The sequence below is a fragment of the Triturus cristatus genome, chromosome 2_1, assembly GCF_964204655.1.
Source record: "Triturus cristatus chromosome 2_1, aTriCri1.1, whole genome shotgun sequence".
In the NCBI taxonomy this organism is placed as follows: Eukaryota; Metazoa; Chordata; class Amphibia; order Caudata; family Salamandridae; genus Triturus; species Triturus cristatus.
In genome coordinates, this window is record NC_140581.1 from 999482153 (window position 1) to 999501182 (window position 19030).

At 46.8% G+C, this 19030-nt stretch overlaps 1 protein-coding gene across 1 annotated transcript in view; it reads right to left on the minus strand.

The window, feature by feature from the left end:
* The window catches only part of ADAMTSL1 (ADAMTS like 1), a 731209-nt gene that overhangs the window by 427858 nt on the left and 284321 nt on the right, over positions 1 to 19030 (minus strand). The window contains exon 4 of the mRNA XM_085634733.1: positions 14461 to 14697. Coding sequence (XP_085490859.1) covers positions 14461 to 14697 — 237 coding nt within the window. The remainder of the gene's footprint in view (positions 1 to 14460; positions 14698 to 19030) is intronic.

Here is a 19030-nt window from a genome sequence, read left to right on the forward strand (position 1 = left end):
TTTTCGGCTAGAAATTGTAAAACTGTCAGTGATGCTTTTTCACATTCGGGTTCGCTTCGGGCGGTGATCAGCAGATCATCGACGTATTGAAGCAGAGCAGTGTTAACTGGCATGTGGATACTGTCAAGTTCTCGTTTCAGTGCTTGGCTATAGATGCTGGGGCTTTCTGTAAATCCTTGAGGTGCGCGTGAGAATTTAAAGCTACGTCCATTTAAACTAAATCCGAATAAATATTGGCTTTCCGGATCTATTGGGACGCTGAAAAAGGCATTCTTGAGATCGATTACAGTAAAGAATGTCGCTTCGGAATCAATAGCTGTCAGTAATGACGAGATATCTGGGACCACAGGGAATTGTGGCACAATGCATTTGTTTAACTCGCGCAGATCAATAACCAATCGATAGACTGGCGGTGCCTTCGGATCTGTTCGTTTGAGAATCGGAATTATTGGTGAATTACATACATTGGAGTCTGTTTCTACAACTACTCCCTGGGTAATGAGCTCGTCAATGATTTGTAGTAAAGCCACTACAGCATCTGGTGGTAACTTGTATTGTCGCATTCGTGGTAGCACCACTCCTGCCTTTAATGTAACTCGATATGGTGTAATATTCATGCAACCAACATCAGTAGGGCCTTGTGCCCATAGACGTGTAGGTAAAGTCTGCAGTCGGGGATCCATGTCTCTAGATACATAGTGACCTTTAAAATCACGTAAAAACAATCTTACTCCTTCCGGAGAACAACATATTATAGCTCCTAGAGCTTTTAATGTTTTTATTCCTAACAGGTTTTCTGGACATGATTTAGTAAGCAATAAATCTGTAGTTCGGGTCAGAGGTCCTATCGTAAGTGGCAGAGGTTGTGACACTTCATTAACAATAGGTTTTCCTGAAAAACCAAGGGAAATATTTTGTGAGCCTGAGAGGGGTGCCCCTGGAACTTCACTACGTTTTATAGTTGTTCGACTTGCCCCTGTATCGAGTAAAAATTTTCTATCTTGACCTAATAATTCACTGTGTACATAAGGTCCTTCTTGATCTACAGGTATCTCGATAAGGGGTAAGTCAACTTCCCTCTCTAGGCTAGTTCATGCGTAACGCTGATACTCAGGATATTCATACTGTGCGGTCTGATACATTTGTCGTGTTGTTGTCTGTGAAGCAGCAACAGGCAACGGTGGTGCAGCTGGCACAAACTGTATTGGCTGTTGTGCGGCTGGCATGGCCTGGGCATGCTGCAGAGCTCCTTGTTCATTCTGATCTTGTCTAAGTGGCCGTGATCTTTCTTGTGTTTTACCTATGGCGATATTATGTTTTAAAACTGGACAATCGTGTACGTAATGACCTGGCTTTTTACAATAATTGCATGTCCCTTTTACAGGTCCTGCTGAATCGGAATGTGTCATACCCTTTTTATGTCCTTCAGCTGGAACTGTCTGGGAAACTAACATTTTCATTTTCGTGTCTTTCATGCGTCTGTGTTCATGTTCTTGTTCCTCTCTAATTCTATTGTGATGGTACTGTAACATTTGTAACATTTGTGATGGAGTGTTACCTTGCCAGGTACTCTCGAATTTTAATACTCTATTCTTTACTGGTGGCAGGGCATTTTCTACTAATTTTGTTACAAACAGATGTGGGTATGATTCGCTACTTGCTTTTATGCCACTATTTATACCAAAACATTTTTCAAATCGGGCATAGTAATCACTAGTGTCTTCATCTTGCTTCTGTTTACAGGCTGAAATTGTACCCCAATCTTCCTTTTTCGTAGTTAATAAACGTGGCAGTACCTGTACTAATAAACCTGGTAATGCCTTAGTTTTATCCCCAAGTCCTGCTCCTGCAGTTCGGGCCTTTTCTTCCGCTTCTAACACTGACCATTCTATCTTTTGGTCTCCTACCTCCCACTCTTTTTCCTTGAGTTTCTCATAAATGCCAGCAGGCATCAATACCTTTAATATTGTCATAATGTCGGGATAGGTATACTCTCCCATGAGTAACATGTCTTTAATTTCTCGGTGAAAACCCGCTGGGTCTTTGTCATGACTGGGTACCACTTTCTTCATTTGTAACAATTCTATTTTCGATATGGGCGTATATACAAATACGCGTTTAAACTCATTGTCCTCGCCCTTTATTGGGTGCACTTCTCGTAAGGGATTCTGTCTATCCATGTGATACGTGGTTCTTTCCTTGACGGGCAATGAAACATGTTCTGAACATACAAAAAGAATATACTGTTTTCTTGATTCTAGAATTTCTTTAATTAATTTAGTACCTGCACCTCTCCATTTATTCATAAGCAATTCAGTCAATATGTCAGGTAAGGGACCAGGGTCCGAACGCTGACTCCGATATAGTATAATGAGTTGTTGAATCATATAAGTCCCAGCTAACCTCTGTTCATCTGGGGTAAGATTCAAGAATGTGCGTACTACTGTATCATCACTATATTTTCCGGGACTGTCCACCCAATGGACAGCTGCCCTGGCTAAATCTTGTTCATCCATAGAATCGAGGAAATGATAACCCCTTCGTTCTCGGAGTAATTTGTCAGCTGTTTGGAACGAATGCTCGTTAGACCTTATATGGACTATGGATGTTGGGAAACCCCTGTTATTGTCTGGACATATCGGGCGTATCGGGTCAATAAGACATCTATTACTATTACAAGATCTTCTTTTACCTACATAGGCTATAGTTTCTGACTGTCCTGTGGGCGGTCCTGACCCTTCTTCCTCGTTTTGTTCGAACTCGTCTATCTCTAATCTCTCTTCGTGTAGGCGTTCTATTTCTTTACGGATCTTTCGGCACATGGCTATTATACAATTTTGTTTATCATGCCTCCCTTCTGATATATTCTGGCTCCATCTTGTAAGAATTTGCATTGCTTCCGGGTCTACCCCCGGTCGGTCTTGATTTCTGATCACACAGTTTATGAGGAAACGTAACAGTTCCCCCTGTATCTCTACTTTCTGGTATTCCATAGCTCTGTTAACACATTCTGGATCTCGCCCTGTTTGGACAAAATGGTATATATTATCTAGATGCGCAGTCATTCCTGGTAACTTCCCTAAATACACTGCGGCTCGTCTGATACGCAATGACGCCAGGGTCATTTCGTCCTCTTTACCGGGCACAGGGTCATATCTGCAATCTATAAGAAGTTCCTTCAACGTACGGGCACTTATGAGTTTGGGTGTACGTGAATGTGCTGACTCTTGAAAAGTAAGTTTATTTATTCTGGGTGGCGTAGAAAAGATATTGGTAGCACCTCCCGTGGCCCCATCTGGGGTGTCGGGTGTGAAAGGATTCGTCGGACGTGACACAGCAACTACAGGTGTGGACACAGCTATAGAAGTAGCTGTAGGAGCGGATGCAGAAACAGATGTGCTTGCCAGAACTTGTGACTCGATTTGTTGCTGTAGGGATACGGGTGCCGGATCTTGGCGTTGGACCTCCCTGGTATGCGGTCTATGCGGGGCGGAATTAGCATATTCGGGAGCTGCGTCATCTAAATATGAGGAAAGAAAAACGTCTTCTGCGGTTCTAGGATGCCCCTTAGGATGTACCTTTATTGGGAACAATGGGGGTGGCAAGTTTTTTGGTATTTCCGGGGTAGCCTTAGGTAATCCTTCGGCCAGAAGGGGATACATACCATTCATAAGGGCATTTCTTTGTCTGTCTACTTGTTCTGTTTTCACTCGGATACCTTCCTCAATTAATAGATTTTCTCGAACTTTATTGGAATTCTCTTTACTCTTCTCTTCCTGTCTACGTGCTTTTTCTGTTCGTCTATGTGATTCTTTACGCCATAATTCAATGGCATCTTTCTGTGACTGTCTGACTTTCCTTTTCCATAACTCTTCTTCTACTTTCATGATGCACTCTGCATCCCAGGTTCCCGCTGTGGGCCACCTCTGACTTTCTGGTAATTCCTTGGTGTAGTCTACCCATAAATCAAGAAATAATATGGCGTCTAGGCCGTGTTTATGATACATGAAGTACCCTGGAGTGTCCCTAGGAGGAATGGGAACGGCTTCTTCGAGTACCCCTTTTCTTGTAGTGATCTGTCTTAGTTTCGAAAAGAACGGCATATTGAGAACTGATCTTATACTTGATTTTGACCAACTGACCTGATACTTGATTTTTGAACAGACTTAATACAATAAACACAATAATGAACAGTCATTCATACCACAATATACAGAACGTACTTAAACACATTTAACATTAAACATTAAACCTTTAACTGAAACAACAATGATGATCGTCTGCATAACTAATCACCAAGCTTAATTCTTTGAAAATAACTAGATACTTCGGAATACTTGATATACTGCTAAACAGTACAGATACACTGCTGAAACAGTGCAGACCGGATTTGTGTACCCAAACCCGTCTTGACCGGCACAACCTATGTGCACGTCAGAAATGCCTCCCCAGCAATGGTACTCACCGGGTAGCTTCGGAAACGGAAGGCCTCGGTAACTTGAACTTGAACTGGACTGGACTGGACTCGACTCGTCGGACACTGGGCTTGACTTCGGACTGGTGGGTCTCTGTATACCTCGGATCTTGCTCTCTCAGCTAGGCTCTGGTCGGGATACTTCGCACTTCTCACCGCCTCGTCTGGGTGTTGATCGCAGTCTCAGTCGCCCCCGCTTGACCGGAGGGAGATACAGGAAATCCTGCTGGTACGCGTTATTGTCCGTCCAGCTGTGGCAGGAGACCGGGCCTGCAATGCACCGCCGGCGCGTGAGATGAGAAAGTGTCCCTATTCGGGCGCCATTCATGTGGTAAATAATTTTCCTTTACCGGGACTGAATTTGATACAGAAACATAATTAAATAGCTCAGTAAAATGAGAGGCAGAATCCGTGGTATTAGAGGTTCGGAACGGGCTTTATTCCAGAGAACGATTATAATCGGTTGCTCCAAGTTCCATCACCACGGAGGTTCAGGAAGTGAAGTACCTACATTATTGACATGAAATGACTTTTATAGATCATACATTACAATGAGGCGAATACAGTAGGCGTAACAATTGATAAGGAAAATGACGAATATCATGCGTAACCGAAAATGGGTGTAATAAGGAGTAAAAAGGAACGTAATTGGTTATGATGTCATATATAGGTGGATCTATAAGATAATACTTGGCATAGATGCGCGCGCAGCAGTATGACGTGTGATTGACGTGTAACTAGGGGGTGAAGGGGACTTGACATTTAGCTCCATATGTGGAGACGAAAAGTCTGGAGGGTCAAGTCAACCTAATCCCAAATCATATCTAACATCCTATGTTTAAAGAACTATGTTATCCATAAAGAAGGACTCTCGAACAGAATCTATTCTATACTGACTGTGCGTGCGTGTACAAGCGTCTAAGTGTCTACACTAAATGCGAGGGCAGGAATCTTCCATAGTAACAGGACTATGAATTACTTGCATAAGGGCAGAGAAGCCGGGCTTTTTGCTCGGTGGCCGGGAGAATGTTTATTTAAACTACTAGGCAGGAATGCATCGGCTGAGGGGGAAGCAGATAACTCGAAGGTGAAATACAGTTCTTGGCAGAGAATAGGCTGATGTCAGGCTTCGTGAGCCGCGCAGAGAATGAGACAAAGTTCATGGTCACAGATGCAGGCTCAGACTGGAGCTTTCAGAGGCAGAAGGCAAAAAGAGTTTGACGACAGAATCAGGGCCTACTTGCCTGGACTGTAAAATGGCATAAGTGAACCATATAAAGGCGGTGGCCTTTCGTACTTAGGAATGGAATATCCGGCCTATTCATGGCGGATCTGACAGAGGACATGTTGACGGTGGACGCACATGTATTTGCGTCTTCATAACTGGAACTGGAGGGAACATACATGTACTTGTAACATGCACATAGAACCGTTGGGGTCCAAGATAGGGGACATAACTGACCAGAAAAATCCATATTTCCACAAGTCGGTACAACAGGTGGTGGTAACTTGCTGGGAGAGTTGTGTACCAAGAGGGACTTAGCAGCCATGTGTCTCTGCCTTGTGGAGATTGACCTTTGGTGTTGGCTTGACACGTAGAGCATGGGTACCCTCTCTTGTCTGGCTTGGGGCCACTGCCGACTCCATCTTGAGGCGGTGTGAGGAAGGACGCTCGGGCTGATCTTCACCCGTGGCACATGCGATCTGGGCAGAGATGCGGCTTGACTTAGACTGCCGACGTTTGGGTGTGGCCGGTCACGCGGTTCGCGACTGCTGCGGCTTACGTTCGGATCTTCCGTGAGGCTGTGTCCAGGGATGTCGGTCCGTCTTGGTGGCTGTCTGATGTGTCAGGGTGTGCTTTTGGCTTGCTGTGGGTTCTCCGTCTTCTCCCTTTGTTGGTCTGTTCAGCCCATCTGTGTTCATCCGATCTTCGGGGTGACAGGGCTGTCACTCTCTTCTTTTCTCAATGGTGTTGCGCTTGGACCTCGAGGCGGCGCTGTCGTGGTGCCTGCTTTTTCCTTCGCTCTGGCGTGCTGGTCCGGACTGGTCACTTTGTGATGTGCTTCTCGCTTGCTGGGCGACGTGACTTCCTGTCACGTGTTGCTGGTTGATGGAGCATCTGTGGCGGCATGCCACGTGGGTAGTGCGACTCCTCTCTTGCCTTTTGTGGGTCACCGCCGACTCCGTCTTGAAGCAGTGTGAGGGAGGACACTCCATGTGGCATTCGGCCCTCTGCGGGGCTTCGCGGGTGCAGCGGAGATGTGGTCGATCTCGGTGCAGATTTCTCCATCTCCCGGGTGCCTGCCCGTGCTGTCAGATTCGCCGGCGCGTCCTTCTGCGCGTCTCTGACTTCATGCGCTCCACCTTCTTCTTAGGTGTTCTCTTCTGGCACATGGTGCGCCTGTGGTGTGGCTTGTGGTAGTGCCTGTTCACCAGTAGGAGCGGGTGAGTGATGGGACCTCTTCACTGGCGGTGGCGTTGAGCAGCCACGTGTGGTGCGTGCTCTGCACCAGTCTTTCTTGTGCTATTGCTGGGGGCAGCTTCCCCTGAGACGTTGCTGTCTGGCCGGTAGTCCAATCTTGCTGGTGGGGGCTGTCTTTGGTGTTACTGCGTGTGCTTGGTCAGCACCTGCCTGGGCTGGACAAGCATTGGGTGTCCTGGGGCCCTTGGTGACGTGCAGCAGTCTTTCTCTTTTGAACAGTCTAGGCAGCCCTTTGGGGTGGCATGCCAGGCACCTCCTCTTCGTGTGCTCCTCTTGGGGCTTGTCTTCTTGCAGAGTGTTGTTGCCTTTGCTTCTTGGCACATTCCTGTGCTGGGTTCGTCCTGGGCCCTTGGTTGCATCTCTGGCACCCGCTGGCTGCATGTGCCGGCAGACTTCAGCAAACGGTCTCAGCAAATGTTTTGCTACTTCCTCATCGACATGCCGAGAATGGCTGATGTGTCCTGAGGCTTGATACTTCTGTGATGGGGCAGCACTCTCTTCCACACTGCAATGCCTTGTCTTGCTGCCTGGGGCGGAGCCACTGCAGGTATCTTCCTTCAGCTTGAGACTCCTCAGGGTCTTGCTGTGTCCCTGTGGGTGTGGCGCAGGTAGGTGCAGGGGCGATGCTCTCCGATGACAGCCGCAGGATGTGCTTGGCAGTGTGGGTGGCGACCCGGGCTGGGGGCCTCTTGTCTAGGCCTCTCTTGTCTCTGCCGATCTGGAAGGTGCTGTACCAGGGCTTGGCGTGTTGATTTGGTGCCGGACTTCAGCCGGCTGTGGTGTGCAGCGCTGATGATTGCAGACTGGGCGGTGGTGAGCAAGCGTAGGCGTCAACCCCTCTGGTGGGGAACTGTGGCCCAGAAGAGGTGAGGGCCTGAGCGGGTGGGGGCCACCTTCCACCGTCTCGCTCTTCTGCGCAGTGCGGAGCGGGTGAACCAGGCCATTCTCTTCACAGTGGCGCTGCGTTTTGTTCTGGGTGGCTGCCGGAGGGGTTGGGGGCAGTCGAACTCCTGGGTTCTGGACTGGGCCGATTTGCGCAGCACTCTCGCTGGGCAGGGATGCCGGTGAGGCGTGTCACCACCAGGTGGCACTGTGATTTTCAGGTGCGGTGCAGGCATGCAACTGCTGTATGGCTCCGTACCTGAGTCTGCTCTTCCAAGGCCACAACAGTCCCTGGAGGAGCTCCTCCGTGCTTCTTGTAGCAGTTGCAGTTCCACCACTGGTAGCCAGGTGGCGCTGGCGCTCTCTTCTCTGAAGCTGCACTTTCGGTGAGGCTGATCATGCGGGTGAGAGACACAGTGCTGGGGAGCTCATTGCCTTAGCCCCGGTCGGGGCGGCCGCATGGAGGGACTCCAGTAAGTGTTGGCTTTCCCTTGCTTCACGTTACCGCGTAGCATGCTGACAGCTTCTTCCTGGATGGCGGGTGTGCCTGTGAGGCGTGTGGGGCTGTTCTCTCCTGTGAAAGAGACCGCTTTTCTATGGGCAGCGGTGCGGCTTTTGTTGTACAATGCCCTGCCTGTGTGGTGACGGAGGACAAATGCTGTACTCTCTGGCAACTGCTAGGTGGCGCTACGCTCTTTGCTCCGGCCGTCGCAGTTTTCCTTCGCGTCAACGGGCCTTTTCACTGACGGGCCGCATTCGGGTGCACGAATCGGGAGCACTCACTGGGGCGGCTCCTGCTGGCCGGTGGAACATTTGCTGATTTCCAGGCTAGGTGATCACTGCTTGAGCCGGGCTTGACAACCTGGAGGGCCGTGTTTCCGTTACGGCACCTCCGCGCTGGGGCAGCTGGCGGTGGAGGTGGGCAAAACAGGCTCTAGGCACCTTAGCAGGTGAGGGGCTGTAGATCTGAGCACAGTGCTATTGCTTCGCCCTAGCTTCCGCTCTGGCTGGGCTACCCACTTCCCCACTATGCGGTCAGTGTTGGCTCCTAATCCGGTGCCGCATCGCTCGCAGTATCGCGTTGGTGGGTGAGAGCAGACTGTTGGCGGGAGGGGCTTGCCGCTGCAGCTATGACTTTCCTCCTTCCCCCCTACCAGGGTTGAGACCGCCACCTGGTGTTGGACCGAGCTGGTGCTTACTGCGGTAGTTGCAGGTCGGGCTCGTCGTGCATGCCCCGTCTGCTGCTGCCCTCTTTGGTCATGCCCAGCATTGGTGATTCCGTGGCGTATGGCCGTGTAAGCAGTGGCTGTGGGGGAGTCACTCCACGATCCCTCAGCGTGTCTCCCAGGCCAGGTGTGTGCAGATCGGCGGTTGCAGTGACAAACTGTACAGGCGTGTCAGTGCGGGGTTGCCCCAGTCTACGTTTCTCACCGGGGAGCCAAACGGTGTACAAGCGGGGACAGACCCGCTCCTCGCCAGTGTAATGTTGGGCCTCAGGCCCACATTGGAGAAGGAACAGACACGGACACCCAGTGAAGGTAGATCAGTAATAGGCCACGAGCACGTGCACCTGGGCTCTTTTATTGACGGGACCACGTCACTCGTGGCACCCGTGATGGATGGGTGTAGGGGTGCAGTGTGTCCAGCCCTCGAGGGAGTGGCTGGAGTTACAGCTCCCTGTGGAACACTAGAATGTTTCCCGCAGGACATTACACCACCCGATACGGCAGGTAAGAGCGGGGGGAGGCCGCCTTCCCAAAATTCATGCTGCCCGGTCGATCTACCCCCTCCCTTGCTACGCCACTGCAGCTGCCTCAGTAGAAAAGGCACAAATCTTAGACCTTCCCAGGGGCGTAACACAGGCCCCCGCAGCCCCCGCGGTGCAGGGGGCCCTGTGCTGCAGGGGGCCCCCTCACCACAGTACTCAGGCCTGAGAGCTCCGGATTAAATCCGGAGCGGGGGCCCTCCATGTACCTTGCGGGGGGGGGGGGGGGCGCCTCAACTTTCGTTACACCACTGGACCTTCCGTGTGGTATTCTGAAACCAGGGTGATGTCTGTATGATATGAGGCTCTGACATATTTTGGTCCCTCCAAAAAAAACTTTTGAGTGGGGGAAAACCCCAACTAGGGGTCTTTTAGGAGAGCATATTTGGGTGGAGCAGCACTGGCGAAAAGGCACCCCCAGTAGGCCCGGCGGCAGTGCCTGTATTGCCGAGAATCAAGTCTATGCACCCACACAAACAAATATAGATCATAAAGAACATACGTATCACACATTAGGAGGATGCAGCGGCGATAAGAATGGTGGTCTGCCCACAAAAAGCTTATGGACAGGTTGCAAGGATGGCCTCAAGGTGTCGTCGTCAGGCAGCAGGAGGCGGGGAGATGACTAGGAACACGCGGATGGCTAAGGGAGCAGAATTCGATAGGTATGAGTAGCTTGTCCAGTACCGCTTTCCTTTGCAAATTTATCATTTAAAATTTTGCAGGTTCATTAAAAAAAGCCCTGCAAATTGCAGCATGCACAGAAAAAATACAAACGCATGCGCTCTTCACACCTGAAATGGAGCAACCTGTAATTTCAGAGGGAGGAGGGTTGGAATAAGTGAGTTGGGAAGGGTGAAAATGAGGTGACAATGGAGAGTTGGTGCTTGCAACACTGTCACAGACGCTTCACATCCGCACGCCATGACCATGGGCACTATTTTAGGTTGGGCAGTTGAACATCAAGTCAAACGGTACCAGCGCCAACTTTCTTGCACCCTCCCTTCCCCCAACACCAGTGCCCTTTGTAGCTTCAGTGCATCCGACCTCATCTGTTACCAGTCTCCATGCATTGCCACCTTCCAACTTTATCATTCGCCAATATCAGCCTGCATATCAGTGCTTAATTTGAGCTGGTGGTTTCCGGTGCTCAGCACTGGCACTTAATTGCCAATACCATCACTTATAACAGTTTGCCACATGCTGACTCTGTTTGCCTACATTAAAGATGAACACAACAGTTGTTTATTAATTCAATATACATTAAAAATGATTAATAGCTGCCCCTTAAGCCACTCTGTTAGCTTTGGAGGCCTGGAATAGTCGGAATTGTCACACTTGTAGGGTGTGATGGGTAGTAGTTGTGTTGGTTCTGTCATTGGAGGTGCTGCCAGGGGCAGTGGGTGGTGCAAGCTTCAGTGGTCTCTTGACAAGGGCCCTGGCACATATATTTTTACAAATCAAGCACTGTTGCATATGTCCCCCTACTATCAGTTCCATACTAACCTAGCCCCCAAAGTACCCACTCACCCTATCTGTCTCCATCAATCCCCTCTTCCAGTACTAGTCCTCAACTAATTGTCTCTAGACATCCTCACCTACTGTGCTCCCTTACATTTGTATGTTTTCAGAGACATCCTCACAGTGCCTCGCCACATAATGTCACTTCCTGTGACGTACTTCCTGTTACGCCTATTCCTGCGTGGGCACTTGTGTTTAAGATTTTGCCACCGGCTGCGCCTCTCCAAAGGGGGGAATTTAAAAGCTTGCACTTCTGTTTGCCACTAAGGACAACTACATGGCCACCTAGAATCATTCTGAATTGTAGTTGCTGCCTTAAAAGTAAGTAGATAATCATATTAATAAGCAGAGGCGGCAGTGATGAGGCTGGGTCACGGCCCTTGATTATAACAAAAAGGAGTCTTAGGCAACGTAAGGTAGGTGTATTTTTTGTTTACAATCAGTTATCCTTTGGATTAGAGCTGCCCTTTCTCATAGTAGAAAAACTTGTCTCGTTTTGGGTGGTGCTGAGAAAAAAATGTGACCTATATGCAAAGTGACGACATTGGCCTGCATGACGTCCACCCATAGGAGACCGGTAGGATCTGGTTCCACATAGAAATTTAACTTTTTGCTTGTGGCGCTAGCAGAGTCTGATTGCTGAAAGTGCTCCTGCAGGGCGTAGCCGAACGTCACAGAAGCAAGCAGTCACTTTCTTTAATTACTTATGACATTTCCAAAACAAGAATACTGAAAATGTAAAACCAGTTTTCTCGTCGGAGCAGCTGCACAACTCTGTACACAGCTACAAGAAGCCCAATGGGACATCAAGATGTTGCTTAGTTGCACAGAAAGTATGTTTGTAGTCAGAATTCGCAAAACACGATTCACAGAATTATAATATGGTTATTTTTTAGCCTTATATTCCACTAGCAATGGGGCATAATCCTCAGGTTCACCTGCTTGCCCAAAGATGTAGGTTTAATGCTGAAGCCTGGAAAGGGGCATCAGGTGGACGGAAATCCAGTGGCGTAGCTAGACCTTTGGCCGCCTGTGGCGGTCCCTGCGTTTGCCGCCCGCGGAGACCACATGTAAGAAAGGGGGGGTGCTGGCAAATTATGTGTTTGCCGCCCCGCGACGCCTTCAGGTAAGAGCGAGAGGTAGGCCGCCGCCCCCAAAACTCATGCCGTCCGGGGCAGACCGCCCACATCTTGCTGCGCCGCGACGGAAATCAAAAATACTCGATGAGTTCCAAAAATTGCATGTTCATTTTCCCTTTGCAAATATGTGAAAGCCTACTCCTAAAAAAGGTGTTGGTAGGTGCAGTTCTGAGTTAGAAAAGTATAAATAACACCCGCAACCAACTCGTATTTCACCGAGGTACAAGAGGGTAGACGGTGGAGAAATAATAAACAATGCTTAGACATGGTCATGCATGTATGGACAATATTTGCACCTGCAGATTGTCCACTCTTGCAAAAATCCATCAGAGTAAGCAAAGGGCAGTAGGATTGCTCATGTAAAGCTACCATTTAAGAAGATTCCCAAGTGTAAACCTGGGGAAACGGGATGGATGGATGGATGGATGGATGGATGGATTACAACAGTGCAGCAAAAAGAATGAAAAAAAAGAACTTCTTGAAAGATCAATATCTAAACATTTTTAGTTTGTCAATCGATGCATACATATTTTTTAAAAACTGCTTATAAAAACCCAATATAGTTAAAATGTAGAGCACAACTTTTGCCATGTATTATGGTGCACTTTCTATAGTAGGAACAATAAAATGCTGCATGCTTTCAAGTTGGCCTACTCTTAGGAGGCAAGATATAATGTACTTAAAGTGCAGTTTGGCTTCTATTTCGATGTTATGAAAAGCCCATTTATGTAAGTCGGAAAAAGTGCTGAATGCATAGCGACGAGGCAGCCTAAACCCAGTGCTGTCTTAACACATGGGCACGCTGGACAGTTGTCCGGGGGCCCCACGAGCATAGGGGCCTAATTCAGACCAGAATTTAACACACATTTTCTGTTAAACATTTTTATTCCTGTGAGTGGTTTTGTAGGCAGGGCCCAGTGCATTGCTTTGCCTGGGGGCATATAATGCTGCCAAGACAGCCATGCATAAACCACCCCTTTTCTAAAATTTGACTCGCCCTACCTATTGCAGCACTATTATCTGTCATCTGGCAGGGTCTGGGTCGTGTGCAGAAATGATAATGTGGCTTTAAGAAATTCCAAAAAGTGAGCAGATAATTGTGTGTATTCACCTTTCAAGCAGGATTGTATGGCGTCATGGCAAGTCTGGATATTTAGTACTTCAAATATTTGGATGCAACCAGAATTTTCTGACCGGATTTAGCTTTTTGCAAATGCAGAGAATGTGAGACAAGGATTCATCTCCCCTATCACAGAGTCTCCATTGCCGGTTATCCTCGAGTCCCCTCTGGCCATACCAATAAGCTTTAGGGGGATTAGGCCAAATCTTAATTTCAGCAGTGTTTTTTTCATTTCCTTGCTAAGTGGCTGTGAAAGGTAGATTGGGAGAACACCTGGTGCATAGAGAATAGCTGCCCAGGATAGGACAGGCCTATCTTTTTATGCTCTGAGGTCTGCACTGCGAGTGCAAAAACGTACAAAAGTGTAAGTTTACCTTTGTGAATCAGGCCGTATATTTTTGAGTAAAAGTCAAATGAAGTAAGTCGTACAGTGGGAAAAAAAACGAATGCATTTAACAGTGAAATATGTACACTTTATACTTTTCCTTAAACCATATTAACATACCAATACAAGGTTGGATTGTTTGGGTTACAGTTATACATAACATGACATGACATGAAATTGTAATTGTATTTCTATAGCGCTTACTACCCCAGACAAGATGTCGAAGCGCTTTCCTGCAAGTAGCACGCTATTCCGGATCCCAAACAGAATTAGTTGTGGGTTAATACAGTGAAATTTGAGTTAATTTGAGAGCTGGACATGCAAGTCTGTTAGTTGGATTGAAAAGGATAATGGGGGTATAGAAGAGGGAAACATCTAGAAAGTGTTCATTAGTAGATCATAGTAGTAAGAGGAGGTTTGGGATGAGTATAAGGAGAGATGGAGGAAGGAAGAATATCTAGAAATGGACTCGGGAGATCATAGTAGTAAAATGAGGTTTGGGATGAGTCAAAGGAGGGATAGATGAGGGAAGAATTTAGGAGGGTTGTTTGTAACATAGCATATTGCACATCAATAACGCCCAAACTGAACAATAGCTTTAGGACACTGAAAATTAGAAATTTGGAGACAAAGGGAAGACATTGGGACAATTCAAGCAGTCTTGTAAAAGTAGGAGCCATGAGGCAGCTCACCTGGCACAAGCCACTGATGCACATGTCCAGGGATTCAGTATAGCATCGGGTTCCGTCGAGTACCTTGGGCGCCAGCTCAACCACCAGGCTAGTTCCTTTCGCCTGACATTTGAGTGAACATGGGTTTTCTGGATCGTTGTACACAGGCAGCCAATCATAAAGCAGGCCTTGGTACTTGACGTCGTTGTGAGCAGAGCATTGCTGGGCGCGAAAATCCCCCGCCTCTGGTGGGCAGTCCTGGGAGGAGGGTCAACAGGGAAAGGTTAGAAAAGCATTTATTGTTTACATAGGGAACACAGAACAGGCTATAGGAAAGGTTTCTTTCAACACTTGTGCATGTTGCTGATTGTAGTATGTTGTGAAATAGTGTTAACATACCCAAGTTACTGAGATAACGTATATTTCTCACTGTTCAGTTAAGAAGCATGTGTAAAAGGACACATGAGCAAAGCAGGGAAGGTGAAGAACAAATGTATAATGCACACATCTATATAATAGTAAAGATTCCCAGATGATTGAAGGAACTTAATGGAGGTGGACAACAGACTTTTGCATCAAATCCCTCTTTCCAGGGTATGTACCGACCCACGCATTAAGATCTGGCAATCTAGGGCTGGTCTGCCTCCCTAAGATAAAAAGAGCCCGATGGGGAGGCAAGGGTTTTTCATTTCAAGCGGCAAAGCTATGGAAATCCCTCCCTACAGAGCTACGCTTGCAAGCTAACAAGACCCTGTTCAGAAAGGCATTAAAAACTTGCCTTTTCACAAATTCCTAGTTCAGGAGCAGCCTCTCCTAATCCTCGCTCAGCGCCAAGACGCCTCTGCAATAGCGCGCTTAATAAATAATTCAGTCAGTCAGTCCAAATGACATCAAAATATTAAGCCTACCTGGACATATAAAACATGACAAGGCTTGGGCGTGTTTTTGGGTGGAATTCTGCTTCCATGTAAAGAAAAATGGGGGGAAATGGAGTCAAAACATGCAGCGAAATAGGAATTTCCTAAATGTGTTGGTTTTTGATGGTGGTTTGCTAACCACGAGAAATCTCAAAACATTTGTGAAACTTTGCAGACATGACATAACATCATAATATCTCACAGCGAATGCTTTGCATGTGAAGCTCCTCTGTGGGATGATGGTGTACTTCTGCGTTTCCTCAGAATGCTTCGCCCATCCCTAAGCAGGACAATGCGGCACAGCACTGTGAAAGGAGGATGCGGGTAAATGCAGGGCCAGGTACAAAGGACTTCTCAACGACCTATTCCACTGCTGTTATGAGGATTATGCAGACGAGACAAACATTTTTTTTCAGCCACACATGAGTCTGGATAAAAATGGCGCTATTTAGATTCCGAAACTAAACACAAATATTCTTCCTCATTGGTTCTTGTTTAATGCTGGGTGTGAGAAAAGATGGAAAAGGTGGGAATGCTGAACCTACTCTGCAGATGTTTGCGTCACAGGGCATTCTTACATTAGGTTCCTTTTCCTCCCAAGGACCCCATCTCTGAAGTTACCATCCCACAACACCGAGGTTAGAAGGCCTCTGGACCATGGCACGCTGATTTCCGTTTTGTTCGCTGGACTCCCACATAATAGTGGCTAGAAGCTACCCAAAGTGCTTCTTAGTTCAGACTACCCACTTGAAACTACAGGTAAATACGATCTGTTTCACGGGGGAATTCCCTATACCGAAACTAGTGGAGGGGAGCAATGGAGGTAGGGAGAATCTAGCACTATGGGAAGAATTTTGACCTAAGATTGAATCCCGATTTTAGTGGTGGAATGCTGATCTAAGGAATCAGTGGAAATCCTGAAGGATGACAGATGTGAGGGGCACCGTTTTAGATAATGGAAGGGACCTGACCTGCGATTTCTCAATAAAGTAATTTTATTTTTTCAGCAACAGCCTTGAACCCATTCAAAGGGACAGCTCAAAACTAAAAAGGGAATCATGTAAATTGTGCAATTCATCTTCCTAGAAGAGTCAATGAAACAAGGATATTAAAATCACGAAAGTGTGTATGTCTTGCTTTCTAATCTGGTAGATACAGAGACCATTGATTTCCTATTGAAAGTATTAAAAACCCCTCTGTCCCTGCACTTTTCAATATATTTTCGCATTCTAAACCATATTTCTGTGAGGGCACCTCTTTCTTGAGACGACCATTTCAAGCATTTGCAGCTTTTATTTTAATTATCCCTTCTAATTATTTTTGGAGACATGGCCAGCTGAAATATTGGTAGCTACTACAAATTATGGGCCTGATCCACAAAGCTTATTCTGTGAGCACATGTGTCTTACTGCTGGAAATTGAGGAGTAAGACACAACTAAGTAAGAGGGAAGACATAGAAATGAATTGAAACAATCATGGTTGTATGCTAATTAGCCCCTTCTCTCATACCTTGTTGCATCCTATTGTTTTTACTTCAACAACATATTACGTCTCTTAAAAGACTCACAAAAACAAAGCGATAAAATGTGTGGGTCATATCCTAACTAGTCTGTTGAACTAGTACTGTCCAGAGAGCAAGGATATCTTCTCTTTTCGTCCCCTGTGTTTGCCTTCCATATATTATGTGTCTCTAAGTTTTTTCTTCCGACACAAAATGGAGGAGTGTAGTATGTACCATATATATATATATATATATATATATATATATATATATATATATATATATATATATATATATATATATATATATATATATATAGAGAGAGAGAGAGAGAGAGAGAGAGAGAGAGATAGATAGATAGATAGATAGATAGATAGATAGATAGATAGATAGATAGATAGATAGATAGATAGATAGATAGATAGATAGACAGACAGACAGACAGACAGACAGACAGACAGATTTAGGCCCTATTGACCGTATGCTTCTCTTTGACTCTCTCTGTTCAGCGCTCTGCTGCCTTTTGGTAAGGTTTGCGCTGTAGAAATACCACATACACACATAAATGATGTTATCTTCCTAAGAGTGCCTATTGCAATTGGACTGAACATTTGCCACAGGATAACACATAGAGATTGAGTATGTGTGTGTGAGTGTGTGCGCACGGGTACCTCAGTGTGCATGTTTGTCTGTTGTCAGTGGAAAAATACTGCAGTTAGCCTCTTCTTGTTCATCTTCCTTGCACTTGTCCTTGTTGAGAGCTTTGGAATTTTGAGACTCAGGCTGTTTCATTGCACACATGTTGATTACATTACACCATGTTTTCCTGTCCTTATTTGGGATTGGACCTTCCCCGATTGAACCCTGAGCAGGTTAGCTATGGACATCACATTTAATACTTTTAAATCCCTTTGAAAAGCAGAATCATGGAAGGCAAACGTTTAGGGTGACCCTCTCCTTCCATATAGTTCTGGACACTATTTTCAATTCTGTGCCCACCTAAAGAATTTTGGGTGTTGTAGTCTTGTTTTATTTCCCTTCAACTAATTAGTTTAACGCACCTGAAAGCAAAGCAATGATTTGTATGTGAAAAGCCCAGGAATAAAGACAGTATCTGTTATGACTTGGCGTGCGGTGATGATCCTACAAACTGTAAGTCCATCTAATAGCTCCGGCACATTACTGTCTTCTCAACAAGGAACTCTGCAGGAGAGGCTATCTCTCACCCAAGACTGACTCGGAATAAAACATCTGAAACAACCTGCAACAATCTTTTGTAGAAGGTCGAGCTATTCGTCTAAGCCCAGGAGAATGCACAGGGGAGGCTCCTCCATGTGGGCGGTGGAGCATCGCCCCACTTGCTTTCTCGCAGTGAGAGAAGCAGTAACATTACTGCTTCTCGCACTGTGAGAAAGCAGAAGAGTTTGGTTGGGGGCGGGCGGTCCTGCAACAGTGCAGGGGAGGAGTGGCTAGCCCAATGTTGCAGGCTCTGACTGTTTGATCGGCCCTCTGGGGCCGAACCAAACCTGCCATTTTCTCCATGTAGGCTGCATGCAGCCTGCATGGAGAAAACGGCCTCCCCAGCCACTCACAACACTGCCATTGCAGCATTGTGATTGGCTTAGGGGAGGTAGGGAGGCTGCCTTCTTCCTGCTTCCTGCGGCTGCGAGGAGCAGAGATGACGCAGAACCAGATTGGGCGGCTAAGGTAAGTTATTTAAAAAAATAAATAAATAAAATGAAACCTCCCCCGCTCGACCCCCTTCCCATGGGACACCCCCCCCCCCCCCCGTCCCACCACTGGCGAGTCATGCCGGCCGCGACTGAGAATGCAAGGTGGCTGTGGGAGCCCAGATAGCCTTTATTCCATCCTGTATAAAATAACAAAATCGCTCATCAAGGATAGAGGACTCGCATCTACTGAGAGAAGTGGCTCATTGGGCTGGCAGTGGCATCATTTCACAAATGTAAATCACACTTCATCGAACCATTCAATTTCCTAATAAGTTTTGCCTTGGCTTTGAAAGCGGCTTGCAGAATGGGATAAACATGGATGAGAGACACTACACAGTAAATGTGGAAGAGAAAAGGGGGAGTGCCTGGAAAATGGGGAATGCTTACTACAAATGTGAGGGCTATAGGGAAATTTAAAGAGGGTTTTGGTAAGGGGTAG